Source organism: Chanodichthys erythropterus, chromosome 11 (genome assembly GCF_024489055.1).
Source record: "Chanodichthys erythropterus isolate Z2021 chromosome 11, ASM2448905v1, whole genome shotgun sequence".
NCBI classification, from domain to species: domain Eukaryota; kingdom Metazoa; phylum Chordata; class Actinopteri; order Cypriniformes; family Xenocyprididae; genus Chanodichthys; species Chanodichthys erythropterus.
In genome coordinates this window covers 40,250,278-40,269,964 of record NC_090231.1, presented here as the reverse complement: position 1 = coordinate 40,269,964, position 19,687 = coordinate 40,250,278, and the positions used below count along the sequence as shown (strand labels likewise).

The 19,687-nt window shown below is 36.7% G+C and overlaps 1 protein-coding gene across 1 annotated transcript; it reads right to left on the bottom strand.

The window, feature by feature from the left end:
* Window positions 1-11,480: 11,480 nt before the first annotated feature.
* Window positions 11,481-19,289, bottom strand: si:cabz01074946.1 (SLAM family member 5). Its single transcript, XM_067401000.1, has 6 exons — window positions 19,084-19,289; window positions 18,521-18,835; window positions 17,947-18,219; window positions 12,197-12,325; window positions 12,058-12,109; window positions 11,481-11,965 (listed from the first exon to the last, which is right to left on the bottom strand). Exons 1-6 carry the CDS (start codon window positions 19,127-19,129, stop codon window positions 11,878-11,880), a joined length of 903 nt encoding a protein of 300 aa, XP_067257101.1. The 5' UTR covers window positions 19,130-19,289; the 3' UTR covers window positions 11,481-11,877.
* Between the last annotated feature and the right edge of the window lie 398 nt (window positions 19,290-19,687).

The following is a 19,687-nucleotide window of genomic DNA, read 5'->3' as shown; positions in this document are numbered from 1 at the left end:
TAAGTCCAGAGAGTCCCATTCATCATTTTAGGTTTCAGAAGGGTGCTCGCGTCACGAAAGTGCGGTCTCAGAGGAAGACCATGAGGGTTTAGTGTGCCATTTGGGATTCAGCCTAACTCTGCCTGCTCTTCTGAAGCACCAGTTTTATAATTCTCCATTTTTCATTTGATTATGGTATTTGCATTGCTTCATGGGATTGTAGTTCTTTCCCTCACTAAAGCCATTAAGATCATAGTCTTGTACCTTTTGTGTTTGTATCCAATTCTTAAATACAAAACAATATTGTTGTGATTCACTTCGCAAGTAGGTTTGGTTCATGGGTTAGAAAGTTTTAACCTTCCGGAACCAACACCACTGAAACAGTGGACGTGCATTAATGCACTCTATAAAGAAACTTTATTTTTAATTGCGTAGGAGTATGTAGCCTTTGCTATCGGTCAGCAAAGAGTCACTTCCTCTCCATATATTAACGTCACTGTCAGACATTTACAGGTTAGTCACTTAATTGCTCAAAATAACATTGCTTTTTCCTTTGGCACCATTACTTCTTTCACAACTCGTTTCCTGCCTCCTACCTTGACTGTGCTCTATCACTTATATTCCACATGATCACTTCTCTCATCTTTGACACCGTCACTCCAATGCTCATCTTCGCTAGATTTAGGGACTTTTCAGAAACAAACCTTATCTAGTTTCTGAGACAAGTGTGAGGTCTTGTTTTCCCATCTCGATTATGAACCAGGATTTTAGCACAGAGCAGCAGCTTGGAAGTCATTGTTAGCTAAAAGTTGTCCAAATGGACTGCATTTCAGTCACTTTCATATTTGTTCCAATGTCTGGCAACAAAAATGTACTTGGAACTTGTTTTACTATAGCCAGTTATGTATGAGTTGCTGTTTGTGTATACGTTGTGTATTTATTTATCTGTTATACTCTTTCTGTAAAGCGACATTGAGGCTATGAGAAGCACAATGTAAATAAATAAAATAAGTCAAGTCAAGTCACCTTTATTTATATAGTGCTTTTTACAATGTAGATTGTGTCAAAGCTGCTTTACATTGATAACTGGTACATAATTTCGGCTGCACAGCAGCTCTTAAAGAATACTGTCAATGCAGGCAGATCAAAGCACTGATTATCAAATGTCAAGTCAAATGTCAAATGTCTCCAACTAAGCAAGCTAAAGGCAACAGCGGCAAGGAACCCAAACTACAACAGGTGACATCAGGTGGCAAACAGGTAGCAAATAGGTGTTAAAATGGAGAAAAAAAACCTTGGGAGAAACCAGGCTTAGTCGGGGGGCTAGTTCTCCTCTGGCGAACAGCACTTTGTTACGATTCAAGTTGCTATCATAAGTCCGATAGAATCGCATCATTCAAAGTATTTATTTCAGTTCCATCCAGTTGAGGATCGTATTCATCACGCCGGTATGGACGGTTGTTGAGGAACTGTGCTACTGGTTGTCGTGTTGATGAGGCCTTCACGATGAATGATCTAGTTGACTCAATCTCTGCTGATACTTCAGGGCTGCGTTGTGGTCATGTCGAGGTGCAGGTCCTTGGTCTCACCTGGATATGGCCTGGATCTGGTTGACTACGGTAAACCTCGGGATAAACAGAAAGACTAATATTAGCGTAGATGCCATTCTTCTTCTGATGTAATGAGTACATCTGGTGTTATAGGAAGTGTTCCCGGTTCCGGCTTACCTAATTTATGCAGCTTAATAATCCTTTAACGGGTTTGAAAATATAAATATATAATGTGTTATGTGTATGCCAGGTTAAGGAGATGCGTTTTAAGTCTAGATTTAAACTGAAAGAGTGTGTCTGCTTCCCGAACAATGCTAGGAAGATTGTTCCAGAGTTTAGGTGCCAAATAGGAGAAGGATCTACCGCCTGCGGTTGATTTTGATATTCTAGGTATTATCAGCTGGCCTGAATTCTGAGATTGCAATAGACGTGAAGGACTATAATGCTTTAAGAGCTCGCTCAGGTACTGGGGAGCTAAACCATTTAGTGCTTTGTAAGTAATTAGCAAGATTTTAAAATCTATACGATGTTTAACAGGAAGCCAATGCAGTGTTGACAGAACTGGGCTAATATGGTCATACTTCCTAGTTCTAGTAAGAACTCTAGCTGCTGCATTTTATACGAGCTGTAGTTTATTTATCAGGTGAGCAGAATAACCACCCAGTAAAGCATTACAGTAATCTAGCCTTGAGGTCATGAACGCATGAACTAACTATTCTGCATTTTTCATTGAGAGCATATGCCGTATAGTTTAGATATATTTTTAAGATGGAAGAATGCGGTTTTACAGATGCTAGTAACATGGCCTTCAAATGAAAGATTGGTATCAAAGAGCACACCCAGGTTCCTAACTGATACAGAGCAGCCATCAAGTGTTAGACAGTATTCTAGGTTATTACGTGAGGAAGTTTATGGTCCAAAAATTAGAATCTCTGTTTTTTTTTCTGAATTTAGTAGTAGGAAATTACTGGTCATCCAGTTTTTGATATCAGCTATGCATTCCATTAATTTTGTGAATTGGTAAGTTTCGTCAGGGCGCGCAGAAATATAGAGCTGAGTATCATCAGCGTAACAGTGAAATCTAATGCCATGCTTCCTAATGATATCTCCCAAGGGTAGCATGTACAAAGTGAAAAGCAACGGTACTAGTACTGAGCCTTGCAGTACTCCATATTGAACTTGTGATCGATATGACATCTCTTCGTCTCTTCGTTTACTACTACAAACTGATAACGGTCAGATAAGTATGATTTGAACCATGCCAATGCAATTCCACTAATGCCAACAAAAGTTTCGAGTCTATTTAAAAGAATATTGTGATCGATAGTGTCAAATGCAGCACTAAGATCCAGTAACACTAATAGAGAGATACAACCATGACCTGATGATAAGAGCAAATCATTAGTAACTCTAATGAGAGCAGTCTCAGTACTATGGTACGGTCTAAATCCTGACTGGAAATCCTCACAGGTACTATTTCTTTCTAAAAAGGAATATAGTTGTGATGATACTTCCTTTTCTAGTATTTTTGACAGAGAAGTGAGATTTGAGATCGGCCTGTAATTGACTAATTCTCTTGGATCAAGGTGTGTTTTTTTAATAAGAGGTTTAATAATAGCCAGCTTAAAAGTTTTTGGTACATATCCTAGTGATAAAGATGAATTAACGATATTAAAAAGAGGATGTATGACCTCTGGAAGCATCTCTTTCAATAGCTTAGTCGGTATAGGGTCTTACATACATGTTGTTGATTTTGATGATTTAACAAATTCTTCCTCTCCTAAAGCAGTAAATTAATTGAATTTTTCCTCAGGGACACTACAGTGCACTGTCTGATGCGATACTGTAGTAGACAGTTGCATGGTTATAATTTTTTCTCTAATATTATCAATCTTGCAAGTAAAGAAGTTCATAAAGTCATTACTGCTGTGCTCTTTGGAAACATCAGAAGTTGAAGATTTATTTCTTGTTAATTTAGCCACTGTATCAAATAAATACCTAGGGTTGTGTTTATTTTCTTCTAAAAGTTTTGAAAAATAGGCAGATCTAGCAGTTTTTAAGGCCTTTTTGTACTCAATCATTTTTTCTCTCCACGCAATGCGAAATACTTCTAGTTTTGTTTTCTTCCAGCTGCGCTCCATTTTTCTGGCTGCTACCTTTAGGGCCCGAGTGTGCTCATTGTACCATGGCGTTGGATTAATTTCCTTAATCTTTTTTAAACGCAAATGAGCGACTGAGTCTAATGTGCTGGAAAAGACAGAGGCTATAGTTTTTGTTGCAACATCGAGGTCTTCTAAGCTGTCTAGTATGCTAAAGCAATGAAATTGATCAGGAAGATTATTTATAAAGTGATCTTTAGTGGTAGAAGTGATGGTTCTACCATATTTATGGCAGGGAGGCAGTTTAGCCACCTTGATTAAATATAGTATACACAAGACTAGATAATGATCTGAGATGTCGTCACTCTGCTGCAGAATTTCCGCAGCATCAATATCGATTCCATGTGACAATATTAGATCTAAAGTATGATTACGACAATGGGTAGGTCCTGACACGTGTTGTCTAACAGCAATAGAGTTTAGAATGTCTGCGAATGCCAATCCCAATGAGTCTTTTTTATTATCTATATGGATATTAAAATCACCAAAAACAAGGACTTTATCTGGAGCTAGTACTAACTCTGATAGAAAATCAGCAAATTCTTTGATAAAGTCTGTATGGTGTCCTGGTGGCCTGTATACGGTAGGTATATTTGAAACACTTTTGACTAATACTGTAAAATTACTATAAATTACCCTTTTCCTTTCTGTCGAGGATTGTGTCGATAATCATAACCTTGAGGAATAGACTCATTTAAAGTAACGTAATTGTCCAGTTTTAGACAAGTTTCTGTCAAACACAGCACATCTAGATTATTGTCTGTGATAATATAATTTACAATAAGTGATTTTGAAGAAAGGTATCTAATATTTAACAACCCAAGCTTTATCATTTGTTTATCATTATTATCTCTATTTTTTATTTGTTTAACATCAATAAAATTTTTTACCATTAAATGGGTTTGGAAGTTTTTTGTTTTTACTAATTTGGGGTACAGACACAGTCTCTATGTGATAATATAGAGAGTAAGAGTTTCTATGTGTTTGGAATTATCTGACTTCTGTAACGTGAGGCAGCTAGCAGACGGTCGGTTTAGCCAGTCTGTCTGCTTCCTGACTTGGGCCCCAGTTTGTCATGTTTCAGTTCTAAGACTATGTGCCATATTACTAGAGAGAAGAGCAGCACCATCGCAGGAGGGATGAATACCATCTCTTTTCAACAGGTCAGGTCTGCCCCAAAAACATTTCCAATTGTCTGTGAAACCTATATTATTCTGCGGACACCACTTAGACAGCCAGCCATTGAGTGATGATAATCTGCTAACTATCTCATCACTCCGACGAACAGGAAGGGGACCAGAGCAAATTGCGAATTCACACACCTCTTTAATGTTAATTTTAGCGATCTCCAACTGGTGAACTCGAACATCATTAGTGCCGACGTGAATAATAATTTTAGAGTATTTACGATTAGCATTAGCCAGCACTTTTAAATTTGCTTTGATTTCAGGTGCTCTGGCTCCCGGCAAACATGTGACTATGGTGGCTGGTGTCTCTATTTTCACATTCCGTGTAATAACATCGCCAATAACTAGGGCACTTTCAACAGGATTCTCAGTGGGTGCATCACTGAGTGGGGATAAAATAATGCTGAAATAACATCACTGGGAAGTTTGTTGAAATATAAATGTTTCAGTGGAATGTCCTTTTTTAGGAGCCATATTTCTGAAGAATTTACTCATATGCAGATCTGCTGAGATAACAATGTCTCCATTTCTGGCCAAAGTTGACCACTTCCCATTTAGGAGACAGACAGCCCTCACAATGACCTAAAATAGACGTGTCAGTACTGAGAATACTGTGACACTGTGCACATATACTCACTCTTACGGTTCTAGGGCTTAGTGGGGTTTTATAGAGTGTTTGACTGTTTACTTTTTCAGAGGTGCTGGTTTCTGAAGTATTTTTTCCAATAATTTCTCCCATAGGGATTCCAAAAATGTCTGATATGTCTGATCTGCTGTAAAGAATTTTAAGTCATGAACCAAGCCAAAACACAAAGGTACAAGACTGTGAACTTAACAGCTTTAGTGAGGGAAAGAACTACAATCCCACGAAGCACTGCAAACAGCATAATCAAATTAAATGGAGGAATCAATGGAGGAATTTCTCATTTAAAAATGTTGCTTTTGTAAATAAAGACAATATTTCATGTTTATTGTAAAATATGCATATATATTCAAATATATTCAAGTATTTTGATGGAGTATAGGGAAACCGACTCAGTTACATCATTTGTGATGCTTCATTGGAGTGGGTGGAGATAAAATTATGCTCTTTTTATGCTTTTTGCTTGTTTCGACTCTGACTGGTGGAATTTTCAGTACAGCATCATGGATAATGTCACCAGGAATTCTGCTGTTAAACATGATTATTTTAAAAAATAAGCTGAAATAATGCAGGCTGGCGGCTTCAACAGAAGCAAATACTATTGATCAATAACCTCGCAGCTCACAGTAAGTCTCTGTCTTTAAAGCTTTAAAAGTTATAATTAAAAATCAATTTCCATTCCATTTTACTTCAGGAACCTGACTGTTACAGTCTATGTAGAAACCTGGGATTTTTTACTCTATTTTTAAAGAACCTTTTATGCCAAAAGGGTTCTATATAAGGAGATGATTGCATAATACTTTCATGTTGTTCATAATTGTTTCTAGTGATGTTTAATTCATAAAATTCCAAAATAAAAATGATTAAAACTAAATTAATTTAAACTGACGGCCCATTTACATACATACAATTTTCAACTAAAAACTAGTGCTGTCAATCGATTAATCTTTTTTTTCTGTGATTAATCGTGATGTTTTTATACATTTTAATATAGTTTATAATATAATAATTTCAGTTAATCTCCAAATTAATGTAGAAACAACATAAAGACAGTATTATGAATGAAGGCCTATTTTATGAATGAAGGTATCACTGATACTAATACAGCTACTGATGAATGAAATTTGTTTTCCCCCAATTTTAAGCATGAATTATAGTCATTCAGCATTACAGTGTAATTGAAAGCTATCAATTATTTTACATTTATTAAGCTTCAAAAATATAACATTTAATTTAAGTGAACTTAAAGTAATCCTCACATAAACTCATAATAAATGTCATATATACCTGTGCATTTCCTACATGTCTAACAGATAGGAAATATACAGAAATTGAAGTTATCAAACAGTCTGCACTGCATAAGTTTTAGCCTAAATTATGTGTATATTATATAAATTATATGTATATTATATAAATTATATATATATATATATATATATATATATATATATATATATATATATATATATATATATATATATATATATATATATACACATATATTAATCCTTATTAAAACTACAAAAGTTTTTTAGCCAAAAGCAGTGAGCAATTTTCTCTGGAACCTTGTTACCCTGTTCTTTGATTATCTTCAATGACAGACAGCATTGGCTGCTGTCACTTTAAGATCTGCCACTGCTGCACATGACGCGGTTCTCATGCTGCATTCACACGGGGCGTCAGCGTTAACACTTGACAGAGGTCTTGTGTCTTGTGTTGACGTGACCGTTATAGTGATAACAGCCAATCATATTACTTTCTGGTGTTGCATGAACACAGTTGGCTAGCGACTGCTCTAGAGTGTTTGCATAAGGCGATCTGATTGGCTGACGCCTGCGTTGGTGCTTGAAAAGTTGAGAAATCTTCAACTTCTGCTGCGAGTGAAGCGACGCGACGGAACCCACAATTCAGTTCGGCAACGTATGATGTTACCCATTCAAAGTAAACAGAAGTGTGAATGCAGTGTCACATGCATCCCACTTTCTCACAGCTCTTTACTTTTGTTTAAGGCTTGATTTAACTCATTCAAGGCTGCTCTTATCGGGATACTCAACAATGTCGAGTATCCCAATAAGAGCAGCCTTGAATGAGTTAAACTGACAATTTTGGTATTATTGTGTGTTTTAGTGTTTGTGCAAGTTCGAATTAAACTCGATTCTGGTGCGCTGTCTGTATGTATGATACTGGCATGCGTCTTTCTGTACGTTGTGTTTGAAGACATTCACATACAGCGCATTCTCTTTTGGCGCGCCTGAACGGTTTAAAAGCATTTGCATGAATAAGAGTATGATCATATATTGTAATGTGATGCCACATTAATTGTGTAATATTTTTAACGTATTAAACCGGAAAAAAATTAATTGCATGTGTAACAGGTATAGAAATGACTGTTAAATATATATGTGTTGAGTATAATTCACATAAAATTGTTCATTTATACGTCTTATGTGGTTACCTGATCAAAATGAGTGATTTTCCTTTAAGTGTTGTGTGATCACAAGATGTCTTAACTTCCTGTTCTGTCTCCTCCTCTTCCCTTTTGTAATGTGATCTAATGGGAGAGGTATGTTTCTTTTGATTTCCTGATCATTTTATTTAATCCTTATCTTAATTATTGCTTTTATATCTATATTTTCACTCAAACTTGTGTATAATATTATTTTACTTATTTGTGTGATTATTTTTGTCATTTTACATTTTTTGAGTTATATTTTTGTCTTATTCGGAAGTGAACACATGGTGATGAATGTACAACACATTTGTTTTATAGAGCGCAATAAGGGCCATTTAATCTAAGAGGCTGCTTATTTGTTCTGTGTCGATCAGGAGAGAGATTAAATGATCCAGCAAAACTGCTGCCTGCTGTCCCGTGTCTGTGTCAAACTTCACAATGCAGAAAAGTACTTTAATAACTGGTGTTGCTGGCCGCGCATCGTGCTGGGCATCGTGAGCCACCGGTTACACATGCGTTAACATTGACATCACTACTAAAAACGTAAAACTTTTTATGTGTTTTGACTGTTCATTTACAGGACAATGGCATTTTGGGGGCCTAAAATTGGGGGCACATTTATTGTATTGATACTGACATTGTATCTGTGTAAACTACAAAAACATGAATTTGTGAAAAAAATTATGTGTTCAGTCTATAGGTGGCACGTAGTGTTTCTTTACAAAGTAACATCATCAACTACTGGCCTGGCAGCAGAATACAGCATTTTAGTCTTTTTTTTTTGTTTTGTTTTGTTTTGTTTTGTTTTGTTTTGTTTGTTTGTTTTATGTCGATCTATGTGTGAATGGGAATCGTTTTGACAGCAATCTGTACTTGAAAAATGCAAAGTAAACACTTTTATGTTTTTATTACATTGTTGTTGTGTAAACGTACCTTAAATCCATAAAATTATCCCATAATGGGAACCCCTAAAATATTCTATGAAGCACCTGTGTAACTTGGGTAGTAGTAATTATGATGCATCATATGACAAAATTATCATAATTACAATTACTACTGTGGGTGTTTCAGAAAGACAGAGTAGGAACAAACTGCATCAAAAAAAAAAATTATTAACAAACATAACGAGTAAATCCAGGCTAAGGGAGATGCAGGCAAAAACAGAATAAATCCAGACATTGGTCAAGGCGGAACTGAAAACAACAAGGGACCAAAGGAAACACTGAGGTATAAATACACAGGAAAAGAAGGGACCAACAAGGAACAGGCAGTGCCGCATTAAGCCTTCACAGGGCCCTGGGCTAATGAACGCTAAGTTTCAGAAACCCACTTTAAAAATGATGGTCAAATGCAATAGATCATCATTAAGACATGGTAATGGACCCTTTCTTTGTCCATTTATTCCGCTTCTTAATGATTTTAGTAGTAACATTTAACATAGGCTTTAGCAAGTTATTGACAACATTATTTCAATTATACTTCATTTTTATGCAGGGACGTACACAGACATTTTGGGTGGCATGGGCTCAAGTGGAAAAAAGGGCACTTCTCATAATTATTTATTAAAAAAAAAAAAAAAACATAAACCTTTAAATATATTAAGACAACTCTGACTTCCTTTCCAATTTATTTTAATTCCCTTACACTCACACAATTGTTTTATACTCCACTGATTTCTACAAAAATTTTCACACAGAGACCATGTTCTTCTTTAGAATTCACTAGGTTTATCATAAGAGCAGGCAACAGCAACTATTTTCAAGTAGCTATAGAATAAATGACTGCACCAAGGAGAGGGACATAGATCCACTAATGTTTATTTTGCACAAATCAATAAATCGTTTTAATTCTTTTGGTGTTATTGGAATACTTATTTCATGTAGGGGACAATTTTAAGATTTTGGTTAATTTTTGCTGCCATGTCTTTTACTCTAATGGAAAGAAAACTTAACCCTAACTCTACACATTTAGATGGAGTTTGTTTTAAGCCTACTACCATCCATCTGTTTGCATCTGTAGATTTCTTCTAAATTAACCAAAACAAGCTAATCTGTATATTTAAACACATCAAGAGTTCTTTCCCCTGAAATGTTATAAATACATTATATATATATATATATATATATATATATATATATATATATATATATATATATATATATATATATATATATATATATATATATATATTATAACAAATGCCTGCAGGGGGCGCCAAAAGCCTGCTGATTTTTGTAGTTACACAGCACAGCACAATCAAATCCACGATCAAAGCCAACAACCACAATTTAAAAAATATATTATTAGTTAAAAAATAATATTCAGACACCTTTTTTTTTTTTTTGATAGAAATGCCACTGTAATTTCTTTAACAAGAATTACATCAAACATGCAAAGACAGAGCGAGGGTTTAAACTTTTATATGTATTATCATGTGTAAGCATAGATTTAAGAATAATGCTGTATTATGATTTTTAGATAGTTTTAATAAATCGTTCATTCTTTTCTTTAGAAAACTGTCTAATAAAGCAGATCATGGGTGTGTCTCCATGGAAAGCTCCTCTTCTGGTATTGACAGACCTACAGATATCTTTACCATGGTTCAAAACGCAATGCAAAGCACATTAAAGGTGCTAAAGAGGATGTTTTGTTTTATACATTTTTGCAATATTTCTTGAAACTGTCTTTACTAACTGATAAAAGACTATTTATTAGGTGCACTGAAAGTAATAATATTAACAAACATCATCTGTACACGAGGTAGGGCCTTAAAAACATCAGCCAATCGTTTACGCGATCATCGCGTAAACGATTGGCCCTCTGGCTTGTCAATCACTGCCGTGACGTTCCTTGTGAGAGACGAGTGCGGCTGCACGCTCCAGTAACTTTCCACACTCCACAGGCGCTGTATGCAATGTTTTTGTCAGGAGACAGGAATAACAACTGCAGATTATGAGTTACCTGCGGTGAGTCCGACATAATGAATCCAAAAAACACAACACAGCGAATTCCGGTGGTAAACACTCGTGTTCCAATACTCCTGCACGAGTTTTGGGAGGCGTTCCTTTGAAATGAGCTGTGAAGGAGGGGGGCTGTTCTTACACATGCCACAATGTTGGGAACATGGGCTGGCATATGCAAATATCGGGGGCGTACGTATTAATGATCCCGACTGTTACTGAACACTAACAGTGTTATGTTGAGATTCGCCTGTTCTTCGGAGGTCTTTTAAACAAATGAGATTTATATAAGAAGGAGGAAACAATGGAGTTTGAGGCTCACTGTATGTCATTTCCATGTACTGAACTCTTGTTATTCAACTATGCCAAGGTGAATTCAATTTTTGAATCTAGGGCACCTTTAATGATCACTTTGGAAACTAACTAGGGAAACTATGGTGAAAAAAAAGTAAAACGGGAACTAAATACAGGAAGTTTCATTGCTACAATTCATCAGAACAGTCCTTGTTTCCAACTTACATAGAAAAAAAAACAACACCACACATTGTTGAACAAAGAAGCTTGACAGTTTATTAAATAAAAAAAGCTGCCATTGTTTATTTCAAGTAAAGGCAGAAAGGCATTTAGTACCAGAAGCATCACGTCCATTTAAACTGAATGAGCACAAGCCTTCAGATATTTGTGTCAAATGGATTTTGAATATATCCATTTTATCTTTCATACTTTCATAAAACGGTTGTCTAAAGTACAGAAATCATCGTTCACACCAGTGCATTTCACTCACAGAATCCAATGAGGTCAAACCAACAGTCACGACTTCCGTACATCATTTGCTGAAACTGGAGCATCTGCTTCATGATGCTCTCTATAACTATTTCCTTGTGGAATACAATGTCAAATCTGCTCCTTTCTATGAATTAGCATGCTGGTCATTGTTTAGTTGACTCTTATACCAAAGAAGTTTTTTTGTCCGTCTTCATGTCATGTCCCTTTTGGTCACGTGTCATTTTGCCTTCATCACCACAGGATTCAGGACTGTCATAGGTACCAGCAGAAAAATAAAAACTTTATAAGTATTGCTATAAACCACTGAGTCCATTACATGTGTGATCTCTGTGGTATATTACCATAGACTCTGGATGAAATTGAGGAAGGCAGTGAAGGCACCTTTAATGCTATCTAGGAAAGATAAAATACAGTTCATAAAGACAATATTAGTCATTCAAATGTTGTATTGTAAAGCTGATTATAAATGTGTTTTGTTACCTCTATGTTTATATGCACATGCTAAAGCAAAAACCCCAGCTATAACCAAAACCACAGCCCATGTCACAGACGAAGCACATGAACTGCACGAACTGCAAATGGTGCAGACTTCACACCTCTGCTTCTCCTCTAGAAAGAAAAGAACAAAAGAATACTTCATTTACATTTATGTAGACTCTCTATTCACTGAACCTGCCCTGTGGAAACATCAGTGCTATGAAGTTAAAGGCTGTAAAACTGCTTCTGTCAGGAGCAATAATGTCTCTTTGTTTGCTCTAAAATACCTTTTCATATGATTCTTCAGTGCATTTAACTGTATTTATTACTTTACTGCACATATGTTATAGTCAGCATGAAATCAATATTGATTTTTTTAATGTAATATCGCAATATTTATTCTAATCGGTTTATCCAAACACACAATATTTTTTTATCCATGTGCCTTGTAATCTTTAATCAAAATAACTTCCTCTCACTCTTGCAGCGACTTCTTTCTTCTTTGAAGTGTTTACTGACAGCCTATATAAATATAAATATAAATATATATATAAAAAAAAATATATATATATATATATATATATATATATATATATATATATATATATATATATATACACACACAGCTATGGAAAAAATTAAGAGACCACTCCAAGTTCAGAAATCAATGTTAAGTGGTCTCTTAATTTTTTCCATAGCTGTATATATATATCTCCTGTTCCAGAAGCTATTTCACTTAGATATGTGTCACAATAAGGAAGAAAAGACTAGTGCAACTTTTGCTCAATGCTGGCTTTAAATGTTGTAATGTGATGCTCAACCTTTTAACTTTGACTTTTATCAATACATGGGCTTTTATCAATACATCAATACATGACTTTTATCAATACATGGGCGAATATCAAATAAAGATGGAAGAGGCTAAAATTCTGTGTGGATAATGTATGGCAAAAAAGCATTTCACTACATAGAAAATTAAAAATGGAAAGCCTAGCAACAGCTTTGAAACTGAATGTGTTTTAAAGTCAAACAGATGTCACCTCATTACATTCATTATTTTCACTGTTTACATCTGCACAACTTAAGTCCAAACCACACTTCAGTTTTGACAGGAACGCTCAGTGCATACAGCCGGAACTCACGGCCTTTCAAAGCACTCAACACGCATGCACTAGAAACTTTTACCCGTGTCAAGTTTTCTCCACATACTGCTCTCCAGAAGTTATGACTATTAAAATTTCTTTGTACTTTTAAACTAAAGTTGTGTGTGCCTCTTTAAGGCAGTATGAAACAGCAGTTGTGATATTTTTTTTCCGCTGTTGTGATGTATATCTGTCTAAAATGGATTCTTAAACCAGGGGAAATGTAGGGAGAGCCTTGATTTTTGTCCACGGGGAACTGATTGGATAGTTTGCTATTGGCAGATCGCATGTGATTGACAGGTTGTCCCGCCCTCATATTAGTAAACTTTATGAGAGAAGACGAGATGTTGCTGCAAAACGGAAGGGAAGTTATTTTGAACAACATTATGGAGGAACATAAATAAAATCTGCAATATTCCATATAAAACAAGAATAAATTTTTATTTCATGGTGACTTTAACCTCTCACACAAGCACTTTTCAACATGGTGTCTGTTTTTTTTTTTTTTCAGTCTCAAGTTCCTTTTTTTTTTTTTTTTTTTATAATGAAACAAAGGGTCAGTGTTGCCATGTTGTGGTCCAAAAAAAAAAAAGTCAAGTTGTATACGTGAGCTGAGCATACAGTGTACATGTGTACTGTGCTGATGATGATTTACATCATGCACTTTAGATGTAGCCTTACGTTAGCATATGCATTAAAAACTAATGCTACGTTTACACGACAATGATGTACTAAAAATGGAACCCTGCTGTATTACGCATGACAGACAGAAGTAGTTGGCGATGTCACTTTGTAAAGAAAGACTACACGCCTGAGGACACCACACATCTGCTTCAGAAGTCTCGCACATTCACAGAAAACACATTGAAAAATAAGACCTAATAAGTACCTAATATGCTTGTGCATGATGAAACGGTTTTCATTTGCATTTTTGCAGTTTACAGAGATGATAACGGTAGCACTTTCAAAACCTTGCACTTGAAACGCGTTTTCAAAGGTTTGTATTTTCAGGCCACCATAACACCATTGTCATGTAAATGAATGGCCAAAACCCATAAAATTTTTTTTCCATTTTTAGTTGAAAATGTTGTCGGTGCCTCTATACTTTGGCTTCAGAAAAATGTGTTTAATGCTGGTGATGATATGTGACGCATTAATTAATTTTTGCTTTACGTGCAAAAATCACAGCTGCACACATAACCTACTATGCTAATAATATTTACCTCATGCACATTGTAAGCGTACCCTAGCATACACGTAAAAACCAAAGTAAACTTTGGTTAATAAAATTTTGAAACTTTCTTGCAACCTTTCATGCCTTCTGTGAAGGTATCTACAAATCAGTGTGTAAGTCATTTTGGCACATATGCTTGCGTTTTGAAGGCCTGATGCTAAGCATACATAATGGCACACTTCTATGCACATTCGGCCTTGTGGACTTAAAGGATTAGACCACTTTTAAATAAACTTTTCCTGATAATTTACTTACCCCCCATATCATCCAAGATTCTCATGTCTTTCTTTCATCAGTTGAAAAGAAATTAAGGTTTTTGATGAAAACATTGCAGGATTTTTCTCCGGATTTTTTTTCTTTCTCAGGATTTAGTGGACTTCAATGGCCTCCAGACGGTTGAAGGTCAAAATTACAGTTTCAGTGCAGCTTCAAAGGGCTTTAAACAATACCAGATGAGGAATAAGGGTCTTATCTAGCAAAACGATCTGTCATTTTCGAAAAAAATACAACTGTATATGCTTTATAAACACAAATATCACTTTGAATGTAGTTCCGCCTTCAGCATTCTTCAAAACACTTACGCAGTATGTCCTACGCCTTCCCTATTCTACTTATGTAAAAAAACGAAACTGGCGCCGCGTACGTTCTGTAAGTAGAATAGGGAAGGCGTAGAACATACAGCATAAGCGTTTTGAAGAATGCTGAAAGCGGAAGTATGTTCCAGGCGATATTTTGTGTTTGTGCATATACAGTTGTATTTTTTTTTTTCGAAAATGACAGATTGTTTTGCTAGATAAGACCCTTATTCCTAGTCTGGTATCGTTTAAAGCCCTTTGAAGCTGCACTGAAACTGTAATTTTGACCTTCAACCGTCTGGAGGCCACTAAAATCCACTATATGGAGAAATATCCTGGAATGTTTTCATCAAAAACCTTAATATCTTTTCGACTGACGAAAGAAAGACATGAACATCTTGGATGACATGGGGGTGAGTAAATTATCAGAAAAAGTTTATTAAAAGCGGACTAATCCTTTAATGGCTGCCATGTGCGCCTGTCCGTTAAGTCCACGAGACCGTAGGGTGTCCCATTAATCATTTTAGGTTTCAGAAGGGCGCTTGCGAACCTTTGCGGCCATTATGCACCCTCGATGCGCACTTCAGCTGAGCCCGCAAGCTATGCGGAGGACTTTACCCGGCAGTCAAAGCGGCATTACGTCACGTAAGTGCAGTACGTAAGGTTGCTATTTGAGATTCGGCCATAGTCAGGGCCGGATTAACATAAGGGCTAGGTGGGGCTGAAGCCCCAGGGCCCGCGGGTAGAGGGGGCCCGTGATTGGCTGGAGGAAATGAGATTGACAAGTCAAAGGTGGTTGATTTGTGTCTAATAAAATAACAAGAAAAAATGATTGGAAAATGTGCCTGACTGATAAATCACCGTCCAATCAAAATCACTTTACAATTCGCGACATGACATCGGGAAACGCCTCTTTGCGTTATGTTATCGCATCGCATGTAGACTAGAAAATTGGCCTTTATTGCTTGTTCAGCCTCGCTGGTGTTCAAAATGATTAAAAAAAAAGTGATTGGGAAAAGTGAAAAGTGGTGCGCAAAAAAGGAAAAATAAGCTTGAAAGGGAGAAAAGGGATGCTAATCTTACAGCAAAAATTACAAAACTAACTGCTTCGGTTCACATAAAACATCCGAGCCAGTGGAAGACCCCGCGTGCAGCGGCAGCTCACAATTATCTTCACCCGCCGACACCGTCGCCGATCTGCGTGCTTTACACGTTGAAAAAGGGGAGAAAGCAGCTGCATCAAGTTATTATTTTTATTACGAGTTAAGCCCCATTCGGATAGTAATTGTTTCTCATTAAAACGTAAGGTGTTTTCAACATTTACAGGGACGAGTCGATTGATTTTATTGCCGTTTGAATTCAGAATGTCAGTGTTTTTCTCTCATCATCATCACCCGTGTAAAAATCCCGAATTAACGTTCCTAATGTTTTTTGACGAGCACCAATGTTGAGTGACTTGTCTCCACTATCTGCCTTTGAAGCACATTTTATCAGTTGCAGTTCTGGTGCCGCATCCGTACAACTCGACTTTGACACATTCACATCACACGTTAACACAGCGGTAGAGCTACTCACGGGACACTGCACTTATTCGCAATCACAAAAGTTCTTTATTTGCATGTGCTTAAAGCCCTGCCAGTTAAACATGTCATTCGTGTGCTGTTCTGAGATGCGCTTTTTCTGACCCCATACACCCGAAGCGTGCACACAAGCCTGTCAAACAGCACCTGACCACTGGACTTCATCTTTCGCGTCTGATTGCGCTATAATACTGTCAAATACACAACAGGTTTACATAAACACAGTTGGTTATGTCTGAAGTGAGTTGAGAAAATCGGACGCGTGCAGGTCTTAGGCCGTGTGTCCACCTAAGCGTTTTTTCCAGCTCCGAGCGTACTTTTTCCAATTGTTTTCAATGGGAACGCCGCGTTTTTTAAACGCCGAGAGCGTAACGAGGCGCTGAGCGTCTTTTTCACGCTCAAGCGCTGAGAGCTGGGCGTTTTTTACAGGTCGCCTCGAGTTGAAGAATGAAAGAAAGAAAGTGTTGTATTTGTCCCGCCCCTCCTTCACTCTGATTGGACGGCTGGCTAAAAAGTGACAGTGATGAGCGCAGCGTTTTACTCAGTTGAACATTCCTCGTTACGCTCTCGGCGTTTAAAAAACGCGGCATTCCCATTGAAAACAATTGAAAAAGTACGCTCGGAGCTGGAAAAAACACTTAGGTGGACACACGACCTTAAAGTGACAGCATCCTAATACTTAGCATGCGGACCCTTGTCCTTAAAGGGATAACGTTAGTTCACCCCAAAAATTAAAATCCTGTCATCACATACTCACTTTCAAGTTGTTTTAAACCTGAATGAGTTTCTTTCTTCTGTTGAACACAAAAGAAAATATTTTGAAGAATGTGGGTAACCAAACAGTTGCTGGTCCCCATTCATTTCCATAATAGGAAAAAAAATATATATAATGTGGAAATCACTGGGGACCATCAACTGTTTGGTTACCCACATTCTTCAAAATAGTTTATTTGTGTTAATCAGAGGAAAGAATTATTGTGTCAGCAATATATGCAATACAATTTTAAAATGTGTTAAATATTTTATATGTTAAATATATTTTAAAATATGTTAAATAGCATGGAATATTTAGTGTGGATAAAATGATTTGATAAAATGAAATTTGTATAAAATATAAAAATAAAAATAATAATAATAAAAAAAAATCCGGGCCTGGCCATAGTATGCAGCATCTTAAAGAAATTAAAACCTTACAGTGTTTCGTTCTGGTAATAAGACCCACCTGAACATCCCACTGTCATTTGTTGGGTCTCTGTCTGTTGACCACTGGAGGCAGTGCAGTTGAGTGTAACTTTTCCGTTGCCACTGAATGACATGAAAAGAACCAACGAAGAGTCGACAGCATTTCCAGAAATATACGATCCGTCGAACTCGCCATCAGGTGTGCAGGACAGATTCAAATTTTGGCCAGATGCAGTGCAATTAAGGGCCACATGGCATTGGCCATCTTTGTGGGAATCTAACATTTTCTGGATTGTTGGTTTCTTGAGTTTTTCTGGAGTTGGGACAAACATCATATCAGTTATTCAATCTGGCTGAAAGTCATTACACTCTTAAAAAGTTCTTCATTAGTATATATGGTTCCATGAAGAACATTACCATCCATGGAACCTTTCCAATGCAAAAAAGGTTCTTTATAGTGGACAAAGGTTCTTTAGATTTTTAAAATGCAGTAGTTCTTGCCTGAAAGGTTCTTTGCAGAAGAAATGGTTCTTCTATGGCATCACTTTTTGGAACCTTTATTTTTAACAGTGGGTTTACTACACTGAAGACTGTTCAAAATATCTTATCCTTACCTTGGACTATGAGATGAACTTTAACGTTTCTCCTAGTATCATCTGAGTTGACCAGGGCCGCAGTGTATATCATGCTGTCGTCCATATTCAGACCTTTGATTGTTAAATCTCCCGTTGTGGAGTTGAGGTCAAGTCGACCCTCATGTCTCCAAAACTTGAATATAGTCACTACGCCATCCTTCAGACTTGCAATGTATGTTGTGTTCTGATAAATGGACCATTGAACTTTACTGAGGTTCCATGATCTTTCTGCTCCAGATTTTAGGACTACTGATTGGCCAAGGAAACCTGTAATACGTACCTCACTACAGCACACTGCAAAAACAAACACAGATCAGTCAATTTGTGTGAACACACTAACATGTCATAAGAACATTTTTGTTGCTTCGCAGAAAAGGGAAACACCTTATTTCCAGTAAAGCAGAATTCAGACTCGCTTAATTTCTCAATCAATTTCTTTCCAATAAATCTTCAACAATCTTGTCCAAAGGACCAAACTATATATCATAAGCACAACAAACTCTACACGATACAACAATGAGAGTAAAATCCAGTAAACTTACCTTGAATACACATGATACAGAATAGCACAATTATACATCGACTCATTGCTACTTGGCTTGTCGACGTAAATCAACAGGTCCTTGATATCGAAGCTGTTGGCCTTCACGCCGCCCCCGAGAGTGGGAGAGTCCTCCAACAATGCATGACTTGAAGGAAATGGGGAAGTGAAGTGAGAAACACGTGTTTCCTCACTGCATATCTTGTGATAACTGACGGAAAGTACAAAAAAAGGAGTGTTACGATGAAGCCAGTGTTTTGGGGGACATAGGGAAGAAAACAGAGATCTTCTCTTCATGTGTAATGGCCATCACAGCATTTTGAAATGTCATGACTCTAGCATTGTAAATTAGCATAAAAAAAGCAGGCCTAAAAAAATCCCCGAACCGAGACACTTCCTCTTCATCACCCGCATTATGCACAACTTAAATGTTTTTGATGCCTGTTGGTAACTGAAACTTTGAACTCGACCTTTATCCATCACAAACAACATCTTCATCTGTTTTTAAAGCAGCAGTTTAAAGGAATTGGCAGAATTAACTCACCCTCATGTCGTTCCGAACCTGTGGAGCAAAAAAGATGTTTTGCAGAACATGTTTGCCATAC

Coding starts and splice junctions, on each gene's coding strand:
- si:cabz01074946.1 (XM_067401000.1), bottom strand. CDS start 19,129: ATGAGTCGATGTATAATTGTGCTATTCTGTATCATGTGTATTCAAG. Junction 18,836..19,083: donor CTGTATCATGTGTATTCAAG/GTAAGTTTACTG, acceptor TTGTTTTTGCAG/TGTGCTGTAGTGAGGTACGT. Junction 11,966..12,057: donor AATTTCATCCAGAGTCTATG/GTAATATACCAC, acceptor TACCTATGACAG/TCCTGAATCCTGTGGTGATG.